Source organism: Hylaeus volcanicus, chromosome 8, assembly GCF_026283585.1.
Source record: "Hylaeus volcanicus isolate JK05 chromosome 8, UHH_iyHylVolc1.0_haploid, whole genome shotgun sequence".
NCBI classification, from domain to species: domain Eukaryota; kingdom Metazoa; phylum Arthropoda; class Insecta; order Hymenoptera; family Colletidae; genus Hylaeus; species Hylaeus volcanicus.
The window spans coordinates 17,349,552-17,369,668 of NC_071983.1; the positions used below are offsets into that span (position 1 = coordinate 17,349,552).

General features: G+C 42.7%; 1 protein-coding gene across 2 annotated transcripts in view; it reads right to left on the reverse strand.

Annotated features, from left to right (window-relative positions):
* Nucleotides 1-20,117, reverse strand: part of LOC128881090 (rho GTPase-activating protein 20-like) — a 264,081-nt gene that overhangs the window by 176,650 nt on the left and 67,314 nt on the right. For both annotated transcript variants that reach the window (XM_054131796.1, XM_054131795.1), the window contains exons 3-4: nucleotides 19,679-19,863; nucleotides 2,996-3,041 (exon numbers count right to left, since the gene is read on the reverse strand). In XM_054131796.1, coding sequence (XP_053987771.1) covers nucleotides 2,996-3,041; nucleotides 19,679-19,863 — 231 coding nt within the window. The remainder of the gene's footprint in view (nucleotides 1-2,995; nucleotides 3,042-19,678; nucleotides 19,864-20,117) is intronic.

A 20,117-nucleotide genomic window follows, 5' to 3' on the forward strand; every position in this document is an offset into this window, starting at 1 on the left:
CCCCCCCCCCCCCCAAAACACCCCATTCAAGAACATCCAACATTTTTTGGACACCTTGTATAATTGCAAATGGGATTATCAGGAATACATCTGCAACTACATGTGAAAGAATTGATTGCGTTTGGTAAATTCCTTGTCGAGCTGCACCAGAGCATAGCAATTTCGCACAAACAATGGTTTTATAAACAATAAAAGTGTCCATAAATTTTTGGAAATGGGAACATCACGAATTCATGTATCATGAAATGCGGAAGGTTCCATCGCTCTCGGTAATTTCCTCACTGAGTTACATCATATAATAGGAATTTTGCGATAACAATAGTTATAAACAATACAGAAATTCATAAATTTTTGCATCTGTGATCATCGATTTCAGGCCAAACATACGTGAAATAGTACGCTTTCCACGATAAAAAGTGATAAAAAGTGGTAAAAAATAAGACAAGGACAAATGTTTTGCTATGGGACCAAATGGCAAATGCTCTTCCAGATGCAAGAAGTTTCAATCTGATTGGTCCATCCGTCTCGGAGTAAGGAGCAAGACAAAATGTTTCTGTTTAAAAAAAAAAAAACTGGTAAAAAATGACAAATCACAAAATGTTTCTTATACGCGACCAACTGGAAGAAATATTCGACAAGATACAAGAGGTTTCACTCCGATTCATCAAGCCATCTCGACGTAATCGGCAAGCATACCTAAAAATCACGGTTTTTTGGTACAAAGACGGGTAAAAAATGACAAATCGCAAAAAGTCTTAACAGCAGGATCACCGGGGGAACATGCTCTACAAGAAGCAACAGGTTCCATTCTGATTGGTCGAGCCATATCGGCGTAATCGGTGAACAGACATAAAGAAAAAAAAAAAACATGTCGAATTGAGTAACCCCCTCCTTTTCGAAGTCGGTTAAAAATGGCTCTAATAGAGGAATTGAAGAAGATCCCACTTCGAATAACTAATAATTTAGTTAACTTAACGCTTAGAAGAGTTGCAATAATTATAAAATCAAAAGTGAAATCCCACGAAGGAAGTAATAATATACTTGTAAATTAGTGTAAATTTCTTTTTTTTTTTAATGAAATTTTAAAAATTAATCAGTTGTGCGAATACTTATTGCTTCAACATTTCTATGGATTAATTCTTTTTTCTTGTTTATTTCGCAACTTACATAAATAGCTATATTTTTGTATAATCTATCTCTTCTACAGATTTCCGAGAATATGTAGAATGTCATTGTTTATAAAAAATAAGTTAATAAATTACAATTTTACATAGTTTTTTTGGAAATTGATTGGTGTACGATTACTTTCTACACCCACTGTACATTAAATTCAAACAAATAAATTTATAATATGTTGTTATATTTAATCAATTATGTAATCGTCCTCGTTCTCAACTATCTTTTGCCATTTAGTGAGGAAATTTTAATACCGGATCGATAAAAATCGATTGGTACACAGTGAGCTGATAAATAATAAACAAGTATTGATATTCGCGGAAACGACATTACTTTCTGGTCCCCTTAATAATTAAGAGCTATATGCGTGCGCGATACCTACATGTGTCTATCGATTCGACATGTTTACATCTCAAGATACCCTTTTCAATAGAAAAGGTTCAATTTTTTCATTTCAACAAACGTTTTGTACAGGTTTTATAATTCCTTGAAATGTAGGGAATAGTCCCTAACCTTAACAATAAGCGACTCGAAGACGCTAGCTCGTCGACCTATATTCGAGGCTTCGATTCAACCGTCGAACCTCGAACGCATCTTCTTATCGAAGCCGATCGCGGTTCGATACATGGTCGCGAAAATTTGCTCGCAATGATGGAATGCCAGTGTGTCCGAAATCGTCTTCCAGAGATTCGATCCGGCGATACATCATCTCAGCTATCTTCCCTACGAAACTCGTTTTTGCTCAGGGATCTCCTCTCTCTTTTCCCTCGCTTCCTTTTCTGGAGTGTCTTAACCATTACGGAAGAGAGCCTTCCACGGACCGCTCACGCATCGGGGATATGATTTACCACCGAATCATTTCGTCTTTTTTTTTCCCTTTCTCTCTCCACCTTCTCGACTCCATTATCGTCACTCGCCCGTCGTAGACTTCCTTGTGCAGTAAACCACGAATTCTTTAACCGCCCCGTATTCTCGGAAGCCCGACTTTCTACGTTCGACCGAAATCTCGCGATTTTAATGGGAGCAGCTGGCACTCGGGAATCGCGGTCGCGTAAAATGCGCCAGGTAGGTACTTTGCCTGATAACGATGTGTTCGAATAGGTGGTTCTTATCGAGATCAAGTCGAGTGCAGTGGAACCTCCGTTAGTCGAACTTCAGTAGGCGACTTGCAGTAGCTATATTCTCACTATGGAGGTGGTACCTTATTTTCCGAGTTAAAAAACTGATGGTTCTTAAATATATTGCTGGAGATTTTTACGATATTTCTACTAAATTATATTTAACACATTGGTCGCTTCCTCACCCAGAAATGGCTGACGGAACTTTTCATTAAGGAATTGAACAAATTAATTTCAAAGGTAAGACGGTAATGAAAATAAATTTGGAATGGATTTACGAATTTGTCGAGGGTAAAACATTAAATACTACTACAAACGTTGGATTATATCATTTTCAACAATCTCGAGACGAAATTTTAATTTCGTAGAAACGTTCACGAGTTTTATTCTGGCAGCCAACGTGTTAAAAAATATCCAAAATGGCAAAGTTAGAACCGTTTATGTCACGGGCCATCAAGCTAATTGAATACGAAACTATCGGAAGATATTCTATTATTTTGGATAAAAAAACAAAACATGAACGAACGTACCAAATTTCAAAAGATTATGTCAAGTGCTTTGTATGTAATATATTCTGGCCAAAAAAAAAAGGTACCCGTTGAGTCGAATACTAAACGTTCCACTGTGCCCAGTGGTCTCGTTATACACGAATAAACTCGATCGTAGGAATCTAAAATCTCGCATAAGTCTGATGTACTCACTCGATTTGAAGGTACTGGCGTCCCAATTCTCGAGTGCTCCACGGATCTGAAAGGAAACAAAACGGGTGCGGTAGAATCGGCTCTTAAAACACAATGATCAATATATGAGAGTGGAGAACGAAAGGAGAAGCGAGAGGGAGGATTATGTATAATACATGAAGCATAATACACGAGTCGAGTCGAAAGGGCGGGTCTTAAACGAGGGAAGAGTTGAAAACGAGGGACGAGTTGAAAACGATCGTTTGATTACTTATTCGTCAGAAAAGTTTCGAGATGGAAGTTTCGGATGGCTTGATTCTGATCTGATTAAATCAGAAAAACCGGAATGTATTTTCCTCTGACCTATTATTCTCCAGAAACGAGCACTAGCTACATAAGAATAATTTTGAAGCTCACAAAGATTGGAGTACGTTTTAAATTTCTATAATGCCTCGACGATTTAATCCCAATGGTTCGATGTTAAATTGCGTTCTGTTTTTTTTTATTAAAGTGTTAAAGACTCCTATGTTATTTTAATACTCTTTGCAGTATTTCGTATCTCTCAAGCTGCGTACACGCATGCTACAGCCCCTGAGGACGTTAAACTGCGTCCTCGAGCTGTCTGTTGAATCATGACGCAGCATTGTCTTCAATCAGAATATTATCGAGGGCAGCGTATCAGGCGCGAATAAGCTCGGCAATCCTTAATGCTCTTTCTATCAGCGAGCGTCAAGGCGTCGCCCTTAGACGGACAAAATCTCATTGGAATAATAGATAACGAATAAGTTCCAAATGAATAATTGATCTAACATGCGCGAAGGATACTTTTACTCGGTCAAAGGGTTAAATTATGAGCAATCTATACGTTCATGACAACAAGGAAAATGTCCAATACGAATAAGACAATAATGAGCCGTTCACTGCACAAATCGATTAACTCCGCCAGTCACATAAAAATTACTGACCATTATGTTTTGGCTATTCTTTCTTATTAATTTTATACACCGTTAGATGAAAGCTACATGCGTCCTAATGCATTCTACAGTATTTATTTGAATTTATTTAACTTTTTATTTTATGGAGTTAATCGATTCGTGCAATGAACAGCTCATATCTCAGTCTTACTCTACGTCGTGCACCAATCATTTTCCTACATCAAACGTACCTGTGGCAACCTGAAGCTTGAGAAAGCCAGCTCCGACCTATGACATTGTCGCAAAGGAACCTACTCGTCAAATGTGCGTTCGTATCGACGAGCAAATCGGTAGCAATTACGCGATACACGCGTCAAGAGGCAAGCAAACAACAGCGCGAACGTCGCGCGTTAATGTTAAACATCCAAGCGGCCATAAAATGGAGAGAAAGTTGCGTAAATAAGAGTCGAGTCCGATGATTATCGCGAGACGCGAATTTGCATTTTCTTCGTGCGTGTAAAAATCCACAGTGGACGTTCGTAGCCGTCCTTGAGTGACTCTCTGTGTCACGGTGCGCCGAACGAACGATCATCGACGATCCACGGTTGATTGGCTCCGAGCCGCGTACACATATCTATCGCAGCCGCTGTATAATCACAATAAAACACGTTGCCTCCGTGCGCAGCTTCCTTGCGTGGATCAATTTGTTGCGCTTTAATTGCCTCGTGCGAGCGACAGCGACTTCCTCGACGTCCATTACGGATTTTAGGAAGCGGAAAGATGGATCGCGGCACGTGCTCGAGAGAAAATGAATGAGAAAGAGCCCGGATCCGAGCCTAGTTCGGGGGCAGGTCGTCAACCTTCTCCCGTATGAATTCTAAGGAGCTGGCCTGAAAGCTTGGGATGTTGATTCATCAAGTGCGCGATAAGATGCCTTGAATGGAACCATTAAGGAGTTAGGAATTATTTCACCTTGTCGGAAGGGTCAATGTAGGAGTGAGAATAAATTTTCTCGAGAGAAACAATAGTTCCGAAGAAGTAATCGACAGGTTTTGAAGTTTTCCCAATAGATTTGGAATTGTGGTAGGGAGGGTACAGCAGTACTCTTTAAAATATTCAATTTTTTTGAAGGTCTGGTGCATCCTTATATGAAGGATGGGGAGTCAAGGAATTGGATATCAGCACTGGTTTTCGCGAAAAGCGACGAAATACACAACAATTTGAACGTATTTCGATGGTGAACACTAATCGACTGACTGGCTTCAAGGAGACGAGTACTGAATGGTCCGTACGGTACAAAAAAAAAAATGTTTACCACAGTGCTCGAACGATTGAAACGCACGGTCGAATATAGCGTCGAGAGACACGGCGCAATTTTAAGTTTCGAAATATTCATTCTGAAACAAATTTGCTCACTCAATTTAAGGTGTGTTCTTTTTTCTGGTTTATGTAATATCCCTACCAAGTTATATTTAAAACAATTTAGATTATAATTCATCTGTTAATAAATATACCAAATTTCAATCCTACTTGAGCCACATGAAAAATCACGAAAACTGTAACGAAACTAGTAAAAGAAAGTTTTAAGGCGTCTGGCCACCGTAAGCGCTCGCTAGATGGGTACTATTCTTAACAAAATCATAAATGCGAAAGTATAGAAAAAAATATTTTTATGTTTTGACGCATACTAAAAAACAGTTTAATGAACACATGAAAAATTTTTTGAGACGACAAAAAAAAATGGCGACGGTTCGAAAATTCTTATGAAGGCCTTCGGCACGAAACGTGCGTGGGTTGTACCACCATTATATTCTTTAGGTTGCATCTGAAAAAGAAAAAAAAATATCACTTTGTTTCTGAAGTTTGTCGCAAGAGAATAGCAATTGGATTTTTTTTTCACTATTAAGGAAATTATGGTGAGTCGAAGAAATTTTTTGTTATTCTTCACCGAAATTTCAAAAAAAAATTAATCAAGTAATCGCAAAAATCCATTGTTATTCTCTAGCGACAAACTCCAGAAACAAACTAATATTTTTTTTTCTTTTTCAGATGCAACCTAAAGAATATAATGATGATACAGCCCACGCGCGTTTCGTGCCGAAGGCCTTCACCAAAATTTTCGAACCGCTGCCATTTTTTTTTGTTATCTCAAAAAATTGTTCATGTGTTCATTAAACTGCGAGCGCTCAGGGTGACCAGACGCGTTAAGTTTTCTTTAAGTTGCATCTAATGGAGTTATCTAAAGGACTCTAGAGTCCAGAAGTTTTGGAAAATATTATCTGTAAGCGATTCCGTGTGTGCTCGTCGGCAGACAACGACAGGCCCCCGCTGGATTAAATTGAAAAAAGTGACACACGATAGCTGAGCAACCGATGCGTGCGTTGCATCGTCACGTCATCGTCGGCGTCACGTTGCGTCGGCGTGTCGATGCGTTTCTTATTGTCAGATACGCATCTATGTTAAAACGCACACACGTTACACGCGCTCGCCCATGCATTTATGCATCACATTATGCGCCTTGGCGTAACGAAGCGCTCCGTGACCCATTCATTTATCCAAGAGTTATTCTCGAAAATCCAATCGTGGATTAATTATGAATTATTCATATTCATGAGACACCGCGGCTAGACTATCGTAAATCAATTTAAAATGGAAGAGGAATATACGCCTACTACCGCATCCATCTATCCCGCGGGATCTACCTTATTTTCCGATAATCGCCAAACAAAAATGGCTACCTGTGTTCGTCGTCTAGGTTGTAGTGCACAAGCCAGAGGTTCCCAAACGGTGCTTAAAATCTTGTGGTGGTGATGATACATTATTTCATTAATACTATCGCGCACTGGTTTGTTTAGGCAAATCCATTTTTTTTTTGTATACACAGATGAACAACAGAAGCTTAAATTACAGTGTGTCTTATCTTCTATATGTTATAACGCGTATTATGTTTTTTATATCATGTATACACATATAAAATATTAGGTCGTCCTAAAAGTTCATGCCACTTATACTTCTGCTACTCAAATTAACACGCGAAACGTACTCTTAAGTGATATAAAAAAGAAGATAATCTCTCTGATTTTACAATATTTCCCCACCTTTCTGACGTAGTCATTATACCGCCACTATAACATTTCTGTACTTGTTCTATTAAATATTGACTCAATTTTTAGCACGAACTCATGGGATGACTTAATATATACAGTCAGTCCCATAAATATTCAATCTTCTATGTCCATTCAAGAAATCCGTCTAAATTAAATGATACGTTTGATATTTTCAAATAAATATTTCATCTATCATTTATCTCACCTATCATTTAATTTAGATAGATTTCTATAATAGACATAGTAGGTACGAATATTTATAGGACTGACTCTATACATTTGTTCACTTTTGTACGTTTACAACACAAAAATTTGTTTAATTTGAGTGAGAAACATGGATATTAAAAAAATACTACTACAAAGTATGCAGGTCAAACAGAGGAGAAATAAAAGTGAAGGCTATGAAACGAATTCCTAAAGTACGAACAATTTTTCGTTCGCCACACAGGAATGACCCTTCAACTGCAGCCTGAGGAAACTTGGGAACCTCTAGCGCAGAGAATCGCCGGAGATAGCTTCTCTAGGTTCAGCGAATAGCGTTAGAGGATCTCGGGAACTCGATCACCGATTATCTCGGGGCTGGATAATCGTCACGAGATCTCCCGTGGGTAATTTTTCGCTGATGTTCTTTCCCTTCGATCACAGACGCAACTCTCGGAGGCGGTTTTAATTACACGTCGCGCGAGCACGACGCCGGCCCTTCGGTCTCCGTTCATCTGAAACCATGACGATCACGGCGACGAAGACGCCGAGGACGATACATGGTGGGCGTAGCCAAAAAAACAGGCCGAACCGCGCGTTATTAAGAACTCTATGCGTGGGCGTTTATAGGCTCGGGTTATTATTTTATAGTCGTCGAAGGGGGTCCACCTTCGTTCGTGATTGACAATCGATAAACGAGATCCTGCGATGCACCTGCGGTCAGAAGGATAACCCGTTTACTCGATAACTATGCAATTAATAATCGATGTTTCCCGTTTAATCGACAACTGTGCAATTAATAATCGATGTTTCGCTGTCCCGATGTCAATGTCACTTTCTAATTCTCGTTCGAGTAAATTACCGCTTTTAATGCGCTCCATTTGCGTCGTAATTCCCATAAATAATTACGCTCGCAATGCGGGCATTGAAGCGATAAGCGAGCGTTTCGCGTCGGTTGTTAAGATTGCAACGATGAAAGGACCTCAGGGATTCGTAATTAGTCTAGAAAGGAATTTTTTTGATTCGTCGATTGCCACCGTTGCGCGATAAGGACGTGGGCTTGCCGTCGTACTCTTGCCTTTTTACGCTAGCCGTTGCTCCTTTCGTCTCGAGATTGACGATCGATAAAGGATAGCCCGTGTTCACGCGAATGGCCGACAGCTTTGAGAGGGTTCTTTATGAAAATTACCAGCAAACAATTCGCGTTCGCCGACGCGGTGCTGATTGCCTCGTTTCAACTGGAGGATCGTAAGAGGTCTTTATAACCGCTTTAATTTCGACGAAATGAATCGCTCGACGACTGCTCGTCGAAATTTTACCCTTTTCCACGGTTGACCGTTTATCGTTCGAATGTTGCTCCTCGCTTATCGACGCTGCGCGTGCTGAGTGACTTGGACGACCGGCGACGGCCGAGAACTCGTTTCTCTCTGTCCCAGTTCTCTCCAACGATCGCCAACCAACGTTGAACGGTTCAAAACGAGCAAGAGAACAGAAATTTATAGGGGAATTATTTGCATTTTCGCGGGGTTCACGTAACTCAAAGATGTTGGGAATCATTAGGTGTAATTTTGTAAGGACGCGACATCGAAACGACAAACCGGCGTAATAAGATATGGGACTGGAACGAAAATGTGTGCCATGCCGATTAAATCCCTTGAATATACGGCTCTTTTCGTATATCGACAACTTTCGTGTACCAAGCTGTCTTATTGTTGCAGAAAATACTATTATTTATGAGCAGCTTGCAGACTCTGCAGTGCAGAGATCTACCGATGGCAGACGCTACCGCGGTTCATCCAATTCCTGTCGTGGCATTTGGTTAAATTTTCAGTTAAAATTTAAAGGTAGATTCATAAATGTCCCGTTCATTGCACGAATCGATTAACTACATAAAACAAACAGTTGAGAAATACGATGTAATATGAAAAGTTAATACTATACCAAGTGCTTTGACACTTACTTTTAGGATTTTTCAAAAAGTGGAGTAATCGATTTATGATTTACGCAGCGAACGGGTCAAATATGCATTGCACAGACATGTGCAACAGTCAAGCTTATAGACTAAGCATTCTTTATAAAGTATATGAACTTGACCTTCGCGAGAGCCACGATCCTTTTAAATACCTCAGAAAACAAGTACGATTAACCCTTGCATGACCAGGTGCTTATACACAGTGTACGTTTCGTTTACAACGAGGAAACGTTTCGTTGGTGAGAAGTAATACAGCTCCGAATCAGTGATGCAGAGTCGCAGCCCAACATCAAGTGGGTAGATGTGTACCTCTTATTTCTTTTTATCCTTGAATTAACAACGCCACGGTTGTCTTCATTGGCAACGAGAGCGTTGGCCGCCGCCTCGATTACCGGAGAAAGTGGATTCGCACTTGAAAAACACTCTTTCTCTTTCCTGCAGTTAGGTTGTTGCCTCGGGAGCGGAGTCGATTGCCTCTTACTCGCATCGTCGACGAACCTCTTCGATCATCGTATCGCTGTCGCGAGGAATCCGACGCAGTATATACCCGTAACCAACGAACCGAGCCGATGGAGAGAAAGACTTTCCGTTGTGGAAGCGAGGGAAGGGCGCGATTCGAATTCCAGCCAGGATTACCGGCTCACTGTGCGAGCCACCTTGTCACGATATCGATGTAAATTTATCGATCCGTCACGATCAACGTTCATTCGGGCCAACTATGCACGTAACTCGCGGTCACACCTTGTTCTGCACCGAGCGATTAACGAGCTTGCCTGCATCGCGAGACTAATTCATCGATTGCGCAATATCGCCGTTTGAATTCCTGACTTTGAGCTCGTTAGGAGGGACTAGCAGGCAGTTTCGGATGTGGCAGGCTTTGTCCAGTAAAAATAAAAACGGGAACGCCTTTCTCAAATAAATGGAAACGCCTCGATGATATTAAGGATGGAAAGTCTCGATTTTAAGTTACTGGCGTTTCCTTCTAGAAGGTAGAAAGGACTCGAGAGTCGAATGGACGCACGCTACCGAGCGAACGACGCGTGTATACCACGAAACGCACTTTCTCCCGCTCGGGACAAAAGCGCGCCGCGGTGAGAACTCCTCGCGATTTCCTAGAGCATCGGTCGATTCCGAAGACACCGGGCATCGGTTTGACTAATGTGGACGAGACAATAACGTGTCCTCGACCTGGTCGCTTCGATGGAAACCTTTTGCCACGCGATCGCCGAACGTTGATAAGACGAACCATTCCGCAGAATATAATTTCATTGAGGTGATACGTCCGCCTTCTCCACGCCACTAACCGGCTGATTTGAAGAATATTTTGTCCGAGAATGATGAAATTATAATGAAATATCGATAAATTACTTTTCTTAGGCTTCTGAAATATTTATAACCATCTGGTACAATTACTACCTCTCTATTCTTTTGGATAAAATCTTTTTTATCACAAGGGTCCTATATCACAAAGTACATTTTTTTAGAATCTGTGTAATTGGTAGACGTTACTTCCTTAAAATGCAATGTTTTTCTCGATTTAAATTGGAATACCTCATGAAGGAGAAGAAGCTATCCAAAAAATGTTTCCTTAAAAGTTGTCTAGTACAAAGGAGCAAATTATATGGTGTAAATAATTTAGTTCTAAATTGGAATATCTCACGAGGACATGAAGGTATTAATAAAATGTTTCTTTAAAAGTTGTCTGATACAGAGGAGCAAATTATATAGTGTAAATAATTCAGTTCTAAACTGAAATGATGACATGAAGCTATCAAGAAAATGTTTCCACAAAAGTTTTGCGATACAAAGGGGCAGGTGATGTAGTGTAAATAATTTGGTTCTAAATTGGAATATCTCACGAGGACATGAAGCTATGAAAAAGCTGCTTGCATAAAAGTTATCTAGTAGGAGCAAATTAGTAATAGTAGTATTTTATTCAATGATCCCCACGGGGTTTCATCGGCTTCCCTTTCCCTTACAATCCCTTACGTGTTACTTAACCTACTCTTACCGCTATTCTTACACTATTTTTTTTACATTTGTATCCTTAATCTTACTTAACCTATCCCACCCTCCCCGATCCTTCTCTCATCCACTCCCCACATCCATTCGTATCTTCTCTAAATCTTTCATCCACCATTTTCCCTTCCCCGACTCGCACAAAATTTCCTTAATCCTTTCCCCTATCCCTCTCCCTTTTTCCTCCCCACATGCTCCCACGTCTCCTAGTAGGAGCAAATTACATAGTATAAATAATATAGTTCTAAGTAAAGCTTCGAGGAAATTTAAGAAGAAACTAATGAACTAATTTAGACAAATTCATCGCCCTATCGTACGTGGTCATTTATTAACCGACTTCGAAAAGGAGGTTACTCAATTCGACATGTACATACAGGGTGTCCCAAAAATGTTGTAACACCTTGAAAGGGGTGGTTCGGGAGGTGATTTGAAGCAACTTTTTCCTTAGCGAAAATGTTGTCCGAGGCTTCGTTAAGCAGATATTAAAGGAAAACATTGACCAATCAGAGCGCGTGTATACCGTTGAAGCGGCCGTGGTAGCGAAAGCTATGCACTAGGCGGCTCCGTCAATGTCTTTCGATGCACGTCGAGTCACTTGTTTGCGTACAAGCGCGGCCGCCTAGCGCATAGCCTTCACTACTACAGCCGCTCCAACGGTATACGCGCGCTCTGATTGGTCAGTGTTTTCCGTTAATATCTCCTCAACGAAGCCTCGGACAACATTTTCGTTAAGGAAAAAGTTGCTTCAAATCATGCCTCCCGAACCACCCCTTTCAAGGTGATACAACATTTTTGGGACACCCTGTATATATTTTTTTGTTACTCGATTACGTCCAGACAGCTTGACCAATCGGAATGAAACCTGTTGCATCTTGTACAGCATATCTCCGGGGTGGTCCCATTACCAAAATATTTTGGGATTTCTCATTTTTTACCCGTTTCTTTCGTAAAAAACCGACAAATTTTGTATTTCTTCTTATTCCGAAGTGGTTTGACCAATCGGATTGAATCTTCTTGTATCTGGTAGGGCTTCGTTGCCTCTTAAAAGCTTAAAAATATATTTGACCCTCTTCCATTTTTTACCACTTTATTGCACTTTTTATCGCAAAATTGGACTATTTCACGTACGTTCGGCCTCCATTCAATGAAATCGATGAAACCCTTTACATTTTGCTGCCGGACAGGTTTTCGAGTTGATCACTTTGCAAGAATGATTTTTCTTATTGTTTATAACTATTGTTATTGCAAAATTTCTATTCTTTTATGTATCTCTGCAAGGAATTAATTATAATGTACCATGAGCCCTCGAGGTGTGGTCGAAAAGCGGTGGATCCTCGAAGATCGAGCTTTCCTCTCGATGGGCGACTCCCATGTCCGGAACAGGGCTCAGCCGCGAATCAATCCGCCGGTCAAGCTTCGGTATGCGCGGCCAGGAGATTAACGTTCCGAGTCCTGCGTCGTCCTACACGCATACGCCCGGATGATTAGTTACGAGCGGTCGTTTTATGAATTACCCGAGAGCTACGAACGGCCATTATACAGCGCCGCGAACATCCGGTCCCTCTCGGGGGAATTCTAATCCTCCGGTGGTCCTCAAGGCGGACGTACGCCGTTCGTTCCGGCGTGTTCGAGGGCACGACAAAACGAACCCCTGTAGGAGTCGCGACGCGCGAAACGACGCGCGATTAAACGCTGACAGCGACTAATTCGCGTCCGTCGCTAGTCCGCGCCATTACGCTTGGCGTGGCTGGAAGTGACCCGAGCGAGTGGCTCGGTCGCGAGGAGAAATTAGAAATCGATAGAGGAAAAGAGTGGTTCCATTAGCGATACCATCCGATGGAGTTGTACCTCCGAATTCAAGTATTTATCATTCGTGGGTATCACCCATGTTTCGACCACTCAGAGGAACTTTGAGCGACTGAAAAATATATGTCCGTGCTAAAAGGCGATCCAGGGCTCGTAGCATCCGATCGAGCCCTTCCAATTCGAGGGGCTTTTATTTTCTCGACCCTCTCGGCGGCTACCTCGCCTTATCCTCGCGTTAAGAGGTCGCGTTGGATCGCGACGTTACACATAATCCGACGATGGAATTTCTTTGTCGGGGAAGACGCGACCGCGGAGACGAAGACGGAGAGGCTGGATCCGAGGGTATTAAACTTCCCGCGCCCATTTGACGCGATGTATACCCAGGACGAGTCGAGCCAGTCTTTACGAGCTTGCAACCGGCTTCGAGAAACCGAGAAATTAATAATGGGCGTGTTTTTCGTGCCGCGAGACGATCACTCCTTTCCTGAGGCGGGAAATTTTATTCGCGCTCTGGCTCCGTTTGTTCACCGGTTTATTCGTCTGGAAACCTGATTGGATATCGATCAAAATTGATCGATGGACGGAGGTCTGGGTACTTTTGCAATTTTTTGTTTCTTTGATACGGATTCGTTGTTTGCATTTGCTCGTCATAAAAGGGGCATCTTGTTTGGTGCTTCTACGTCATTTTTGCCATTGCAATGAAAGGTAAGTAAATTTCAAGTTAAAATTCATACATTTTGAGCATAATTTAGCCGGCTATAGTACAATACATAATGATATGCTGTGCTTGTCTCCATTTTTCTGATTTTTATTTTTTTTGTCAGTGTATTTGATATCAAACGCATATTTCTCGTAAATAAAGCAGTAGTATTATTATTATTTCAGAGTTCTTAATCCGTAAGCTTGACTAACATCGATCATTCTTTCGACAGTCTGCGAACAATCACCCAATCGCGTTCTGTTCTTATTGGAGCACGATGCCGAGAATCGAGACTCGGAAGAAATTAGAAAATCGTTGCAAGCCGATATCGAGGTAAAGGACTTTCCCGCGGTGCGACGGGGCAAAAATTAAACTGGAACGCGCGTCCACCCCACTCCCTGGCCCCGAGACAAATGAGACCCTTGCCGATGAAATCGAAACCATTCTCGACGATCCGGTATCTCAGTCCACTTTCCCGACGAAACGCCACAACGACGATCATCCACTTTCCTACGGCGTCTTCCTTCAAAACTTTTTCTCTCTCGCGTTTGGACCACTCCTCATCCGTGCTCCACTTTCCGCTCGATCCTCTCCCCTTTTTTATCCGCGAAAACGGAGGAGAAAGAGGCCCTGAGCGATAAAGATCGCGAGGGGATCGAGGGAATTAAAAAATCCATATTTGTGGTTGCATATTCTTTAAGAACATACTTGGCTGTGTAAAGCAGGAAGATCACTTTGTGGAAGCTCATAAATAATTAAGAGTTCTGACTGTATTTTCCGTAGTTCCTGATCGATTCAACTAATATTGGGTTGTCTGCAAAGTCCATGTCGATTTTTGGTAGGTGGTACAGGTCTGAACATATGGTAATGGTTGAAAGCTTATCTTTGATGACGAAAATTGCAAATTTAATTCTTTTACAAAAAAATTCTAAAATTCAGGTAAAATTCGCGTTTCACCACGCGTTCAACCACGTTTTCAAGTAATTCCACACCCTGGACGACTGACTTCATATCCTTCTAAAGACACTGTTTCACTCAAGGAGTGACTTTCCCGTATCAGAATGGCAACAGAACGATCACACTGCGACAGATTCGTGTTGGTCACTCCCTTGGGTTCGCGGGCGTGGCAGCGGCGACGCCCTAATGCGAATAAAATTGCGTCCCGTCCAGGATCGGAGGCCGCTCCTGCGTCCGTCGAGGACAGGACGTGGCAGGAGAGGAACTAACGCGCGTCGCGTCGGTTCTCGAGAACTCTTTGATCTCCGTGCGATAATGTACGCGCTGCCGGATCATCGCGCGCCACTTAATTAATTTCCCTGCATTCCTGTCTTTTCATCTCGCGGAATGCGCGTCGGTATCTTAATGCGCCATCTTTCTGAATTTTCTGCCGCGATATCGCGGAATCGTGACGTCTGTCGGCCATTTTTCCCCCTGCGGTATCGAATACGCGTTTTCCTCTCGCTCCGATGGAATCACGATACAATTATCCTATGGATATCAAATTCAATATATTGAGAAGTGAAATGAAAATTTGTTGACACGTCGTTTGTCACATATAGCAGAGGAAAAAGATTTTCACCAAGGAATCACAAGAATTCTGAACGTCGGGGAGTCAAAGTATCTAGATAGAATGCTTGAATTTGGAGAGATGGCAGACATAAGTACTACTACGAATGTTTATACAGCTTTGATTGCATTGAAACAAAATTTCAGGCACTTATTGATTTAACAAGTATAATATCTGACAGATGACGCGTTGAACTAGGGTTACTACCCCTCTGTGGATCGTGCTGTACAAGTATCATACAAGAATTATCTACGGAAAGGTTTCGATGCTTTCTAGGTCAACTGGATCTAACTCGTACGTAACTGGACTGAAAAGAATCGGTACACGAATCATCGACGAATCGGTCTTACCCATCCCTCTAATTCCTTCACCACCGTGCTAAGTATGAACTCCGAAAATCGCGCATCGACGAGGATCGCTGGATCGCCCACGCGGTTCGGTCACCGCCAGAGGAATTCGCCGAACTCACTCTCACCGAGTTCTTTCGGCAGACGACGAACAAGAGCGCAAAACCGCTGGTTGCGATGCTTTCACATTCTCGTGTCTCGACGAGGAGCGATTTGCCCTGCAGGTGCGTGAACGTTACCGCATTGTGCGGAGTTTAATGCGCAATAAAGCGCGCACGGACAGAAAATCTTCGCGGCACGGAAACGATTGGTATTTACCTGCGAGTACGTACGGTACTTTAACGACTAACATTTCGAAAACGTTGTCTTACTCCCGAAAAAAATCGAGACACGGGGTAGAGCCAGCGAGAGGAATTTTATCAGGGGTTACGGGGTTTCATTTGGGTCCTCTCTCCGGTAGCTTTACTTTCATTCACGGTTTTATGGCGTATAAGGTCTAAAAGGGAACTGCTGCGTTTCAGCCTTTTTGCTTGTGCACGCCCTTTCGAATGTGAATGAAATAAAAGGGGATCAGAAGTAAAAAAACGCATTTGATTCGAGCATCGCCGTGTATGGTACGATATAGACGAGGAAAGAATTCGCGTCGGGGCATCCTTTTAAGCTGGAATGCAGATCAAATCATTGGAAGATACCCTTGGAAAACAGTGATTCTGGGTGGAATTAACGACGGTAGGTTATTCCATGTGGCTCGCGGATAAATGCACCCAATGTTTTTAATAATAAGCGATTGGATCAGTGGGAACAATTACCCTCCTCATATTTGCCACTTCTGACGCTTTCCATCGAGTTGAACTTTCATATTTTTCCTGTTTTGAAGAAAAAGCTAAGACGATTTATTTCTGATAAATGGGTTAAGGTTTCACTGTTCAGAATCAACGAATCGATTTATTCGTCTACCTAGCCAAGCTATAAGGAAAAGTCATTTGCGAAACTCCAGGAGCTGCCTCGAGGTTAATTACAATAGTACGAGTGCGGAAGGGTAAAAATGGGAGGCACGAGAGGGCGTTGGTCCGACGAAGCGCAGTTGTCGCATTCCCGTGGCTCGGTGCAACGAGCCGCGTGCAGTGCAGGTGCACGTGCGCATCACGATGCAGCTACTCTTCAGCCATACCCCGGCATGACCGCGGATACCGTGGTGCGCTGTGTCCCGCAAAAACGTAATTTACGGTCGTAAAAGAAGTCTCTGTCATAAGAGTAAACATGTTTTCATGAAAAACCGATTTCAGTCGGCCTTGGAAATGAAGCGTGTATCAGCCAGAGAAATAGATTAAACGGTGGGGGCTCTTCGTGTTACGCGCGAAACAAAGTCCTACATTAATTAACCCATTCACTGCCAACTACGAGATATCTCGTAGTTCGAATTGATTGCAATTACTCAACAGATAAGTTTATAGCCTTCCGAGTCACGAATTCTTGCAAAGAAGATCGTAAATTTTCTTTTTGAAACAACAAATTTAATATCACTTTTTATTATCGAGATAATAACCTAGGTTACACATCTGTATTAAATCTTGGCGCCAAAGGCAAAACGATCCAAATTTGCCTGGCAGTGAATAGGCTAAATCCTCTTGCTGAAGAGTGCTAGTATCGCGTGAACGCGTTTGAAAAATAATTAACGTTCTCTGTATTCGTAAAATTCACTAGGGGAGTTATGAACCCTGAACGACACCAGATAGCTCCTCGCCTCGGCGCAAAACCGCGCTGGCCGAAGGTTAATTAGTGAGAGCGCTTCGAATCGTTAGCCTTTTCTGAAGCGGATCGCGACCCGGGAGCCGCTGTTCTCTTCTCTGTACCCTTTTTATTCCCGGTTGGTTGTCGCCTGCCCGATCGCGCGGTCTCCTCTGCCAGGGAGCAATTTCACTTCGGAAGCACCTTGGGGCCAGCGCTCGGGCAATTAGAAGCAATCGCGCACCTGGAAACCGAGAGAGACCCGTCTCTTCCTTTCTCTCTCTCCCCTCTCCGCTTCTTTTACCGGCGCTCCGATCTTCTTCGTTTTTTCTCCTCGAAAGGGACACGAACCGACTTCTGAAGAGGAGCAGCCGTGAACAGACAAACTTATTTTCTTACTTTATTTGCTCCTTCGGCGGGTTCGAAGGATTCTTCGAGTTCTGCGTTCCGCGTAAAGCTCCTCGAGTACCCGGAAAAAGAGAGCCGCGTTCTGCTCGGTATCGGGACTCGCATGGTTTCATCAAACCGAACGCGTAATTCGAGCAGATTGAGTACTTTTGGTGATAACGGGGTATTTGTTTTTTTTAGAGCAGTTTCGAGGCAATTTTCACGATTTCTTTGCAATCGAGATACTTGATATAAACGTAACACTTTATCGAAGTGTTGACATCAACGATAGCTGTCTCTCTCAATACAAAGAACTATGGTATGAGAAATAGAAACGTAATGGATAATTTTAGGATTAATATAGACCAGTGATTCCCAACCTTTTTTTGTGCTGTGTCCCACCTAAGCTTTCCTAAAACCGCTTAAGCCCCCACCCACTTAATATATACATAATTTTGAATATTTAGAAGTGGAAACGTTCGGTACAGAAACTTAAATGACAAGTGTCAAATTGCTCCCCTTAACAATCGAATTGGCCCACGTTGGGAAACACTTATATAGACCAATACAGAAAAAGTCCTCCTCTAAACTGTACGCCGTTTCTAAATAGACCAGCAGTTAGTGTCGCAAAATAAAATGCAAATTCTGCAGAAAATAATCGAGGTTGTTCCAAGTTTTTCAAACCAGCAGAGAAAAGTTGCGCGCCGTATCGCAAGGATCGTTCCGCACGAGGAAGATCGGGAGCTCCGGTGGAAGATCCATCGCGAGACGACCGGGAGCATTTGCATGCTTTTTGCGCGGAACTTTGTTATTGACGATGCGTTTCAGCGCACCGAATAAAGAAGGTAGGCGTTTCCTCGTCGGGTTCACTCGAATCCCGCGAAACGATCTTCGCCTGGGCAACGGGAGCGCCTTTTTCACTTTACGAGGTTGTTCGCATCTTGGCAGCCCACCGGCTAGCGCACTCGTTCAGCCCGCTCTCGTCTTGTAAAAGTCAATATTTATGAGGGTGCTAACCACCGTCATCGCTCATCTCGACTCGTTAACCGGCTCCGCCGGCGTGGCTTTGTGTTTACATCCGAAGGACAAGCATCCTCTTTATTGTCAGCCCTAAGAAAACACGTCCACCTCGCGAGTGGCTGCTACGTGCCTGTCCCCGGGCGAGATCGCCTTATCAGTAGTCGGAAACCTCGGCGACGATATTCGTCACGGTGTTTTTAGTGAAAACACCTTGTCGTGCCCAGCTATCGATTATCTATCGTCGTTTTCTCCTCGTCGATGGCCGCGACCGTGAGGATTAGCTCCACCACATCTACCGATAGTTTCGAAGGGAACATATTCCGAGAAACACCCTCCAGCGGGAATTTCAAGTTGGGATCGAACACGCGATCAGGACTGAGGACTGCCGGGTATAACATTGTCTCGAGGTCTTCGATCATCCGCGATTCCCTTTCGAAAAGGTCACGCAGGCTCGAATTAGCGTAATTGCGACACGAGGAGGAGAAAGGCAACGTGTTTTGCACTTGCAACAGGTGCCGCACGCCCGATCCCAAACAACGGTTTCAGTGCCGCCATCTCTCAACCGAGGCGCTCGTTATGTCAGACCAATCGCTCACGGGCAGTCGATTAAGAAGATATCTACCGTTCACGGGAAAATTATGCAAATATGGCACATCTCCGTACTAAATAGCACGTATATCCGTGTTATTCAATGGAAATTTGTGTCTTGAAATTAAAGGAATTTTTTGTTCAGCTTGAAGTGTCGGATTCGATATGAAGAGTATACGTGTCTTTTCAAGAGCCTGATGAGCCCTTATCCAGGTCAGAGGAAGTACATGTAGCTAAGTATGAATGGTACATGTTTAGGAGTAAATAGATCTTATATTACTAAACCTGTCTGAACTCCTTCCTTCGCATCGTGTATAACCAAAGACAATCAAGATTGAAAATACTCACCCTCTGACAGTGTTCAGAAGTAACCACCGACAGGTCCGCGAGGGGTTGGAAAATACCATCGTGGAATTCGGGATAGTTCCGCGCCAGAGGTCGAGCGTACAATTCTTTGGCGCTGCACAAGGCTTCGTGGTACTCCTCTTCGGCGTGCAGGAGCTTCTCCGTGGCTCTGTACTTACGGTCCGTGTCTGGAACAACCCCCAAGTCAAGTTAAAGTTAAAGTTAAAGTTAAAGTTAAAGTTAAAGTTAAAGAAAGAGAGTAGGAGGGGTAAGGGTGACCTGATAATCAAATCTCAAATTAGAGATCTCATCTTCGAAGTCAATCCAAGCTTAGCATTCGTGGCAATAGAATGCAAAGAAAGCATCTCGAGTTGCTGATAGATACCAAAAAAAAGGCCTCGAGTGCAAAGGGTGACATGAAAATCTCCAGGTGGGATCTACT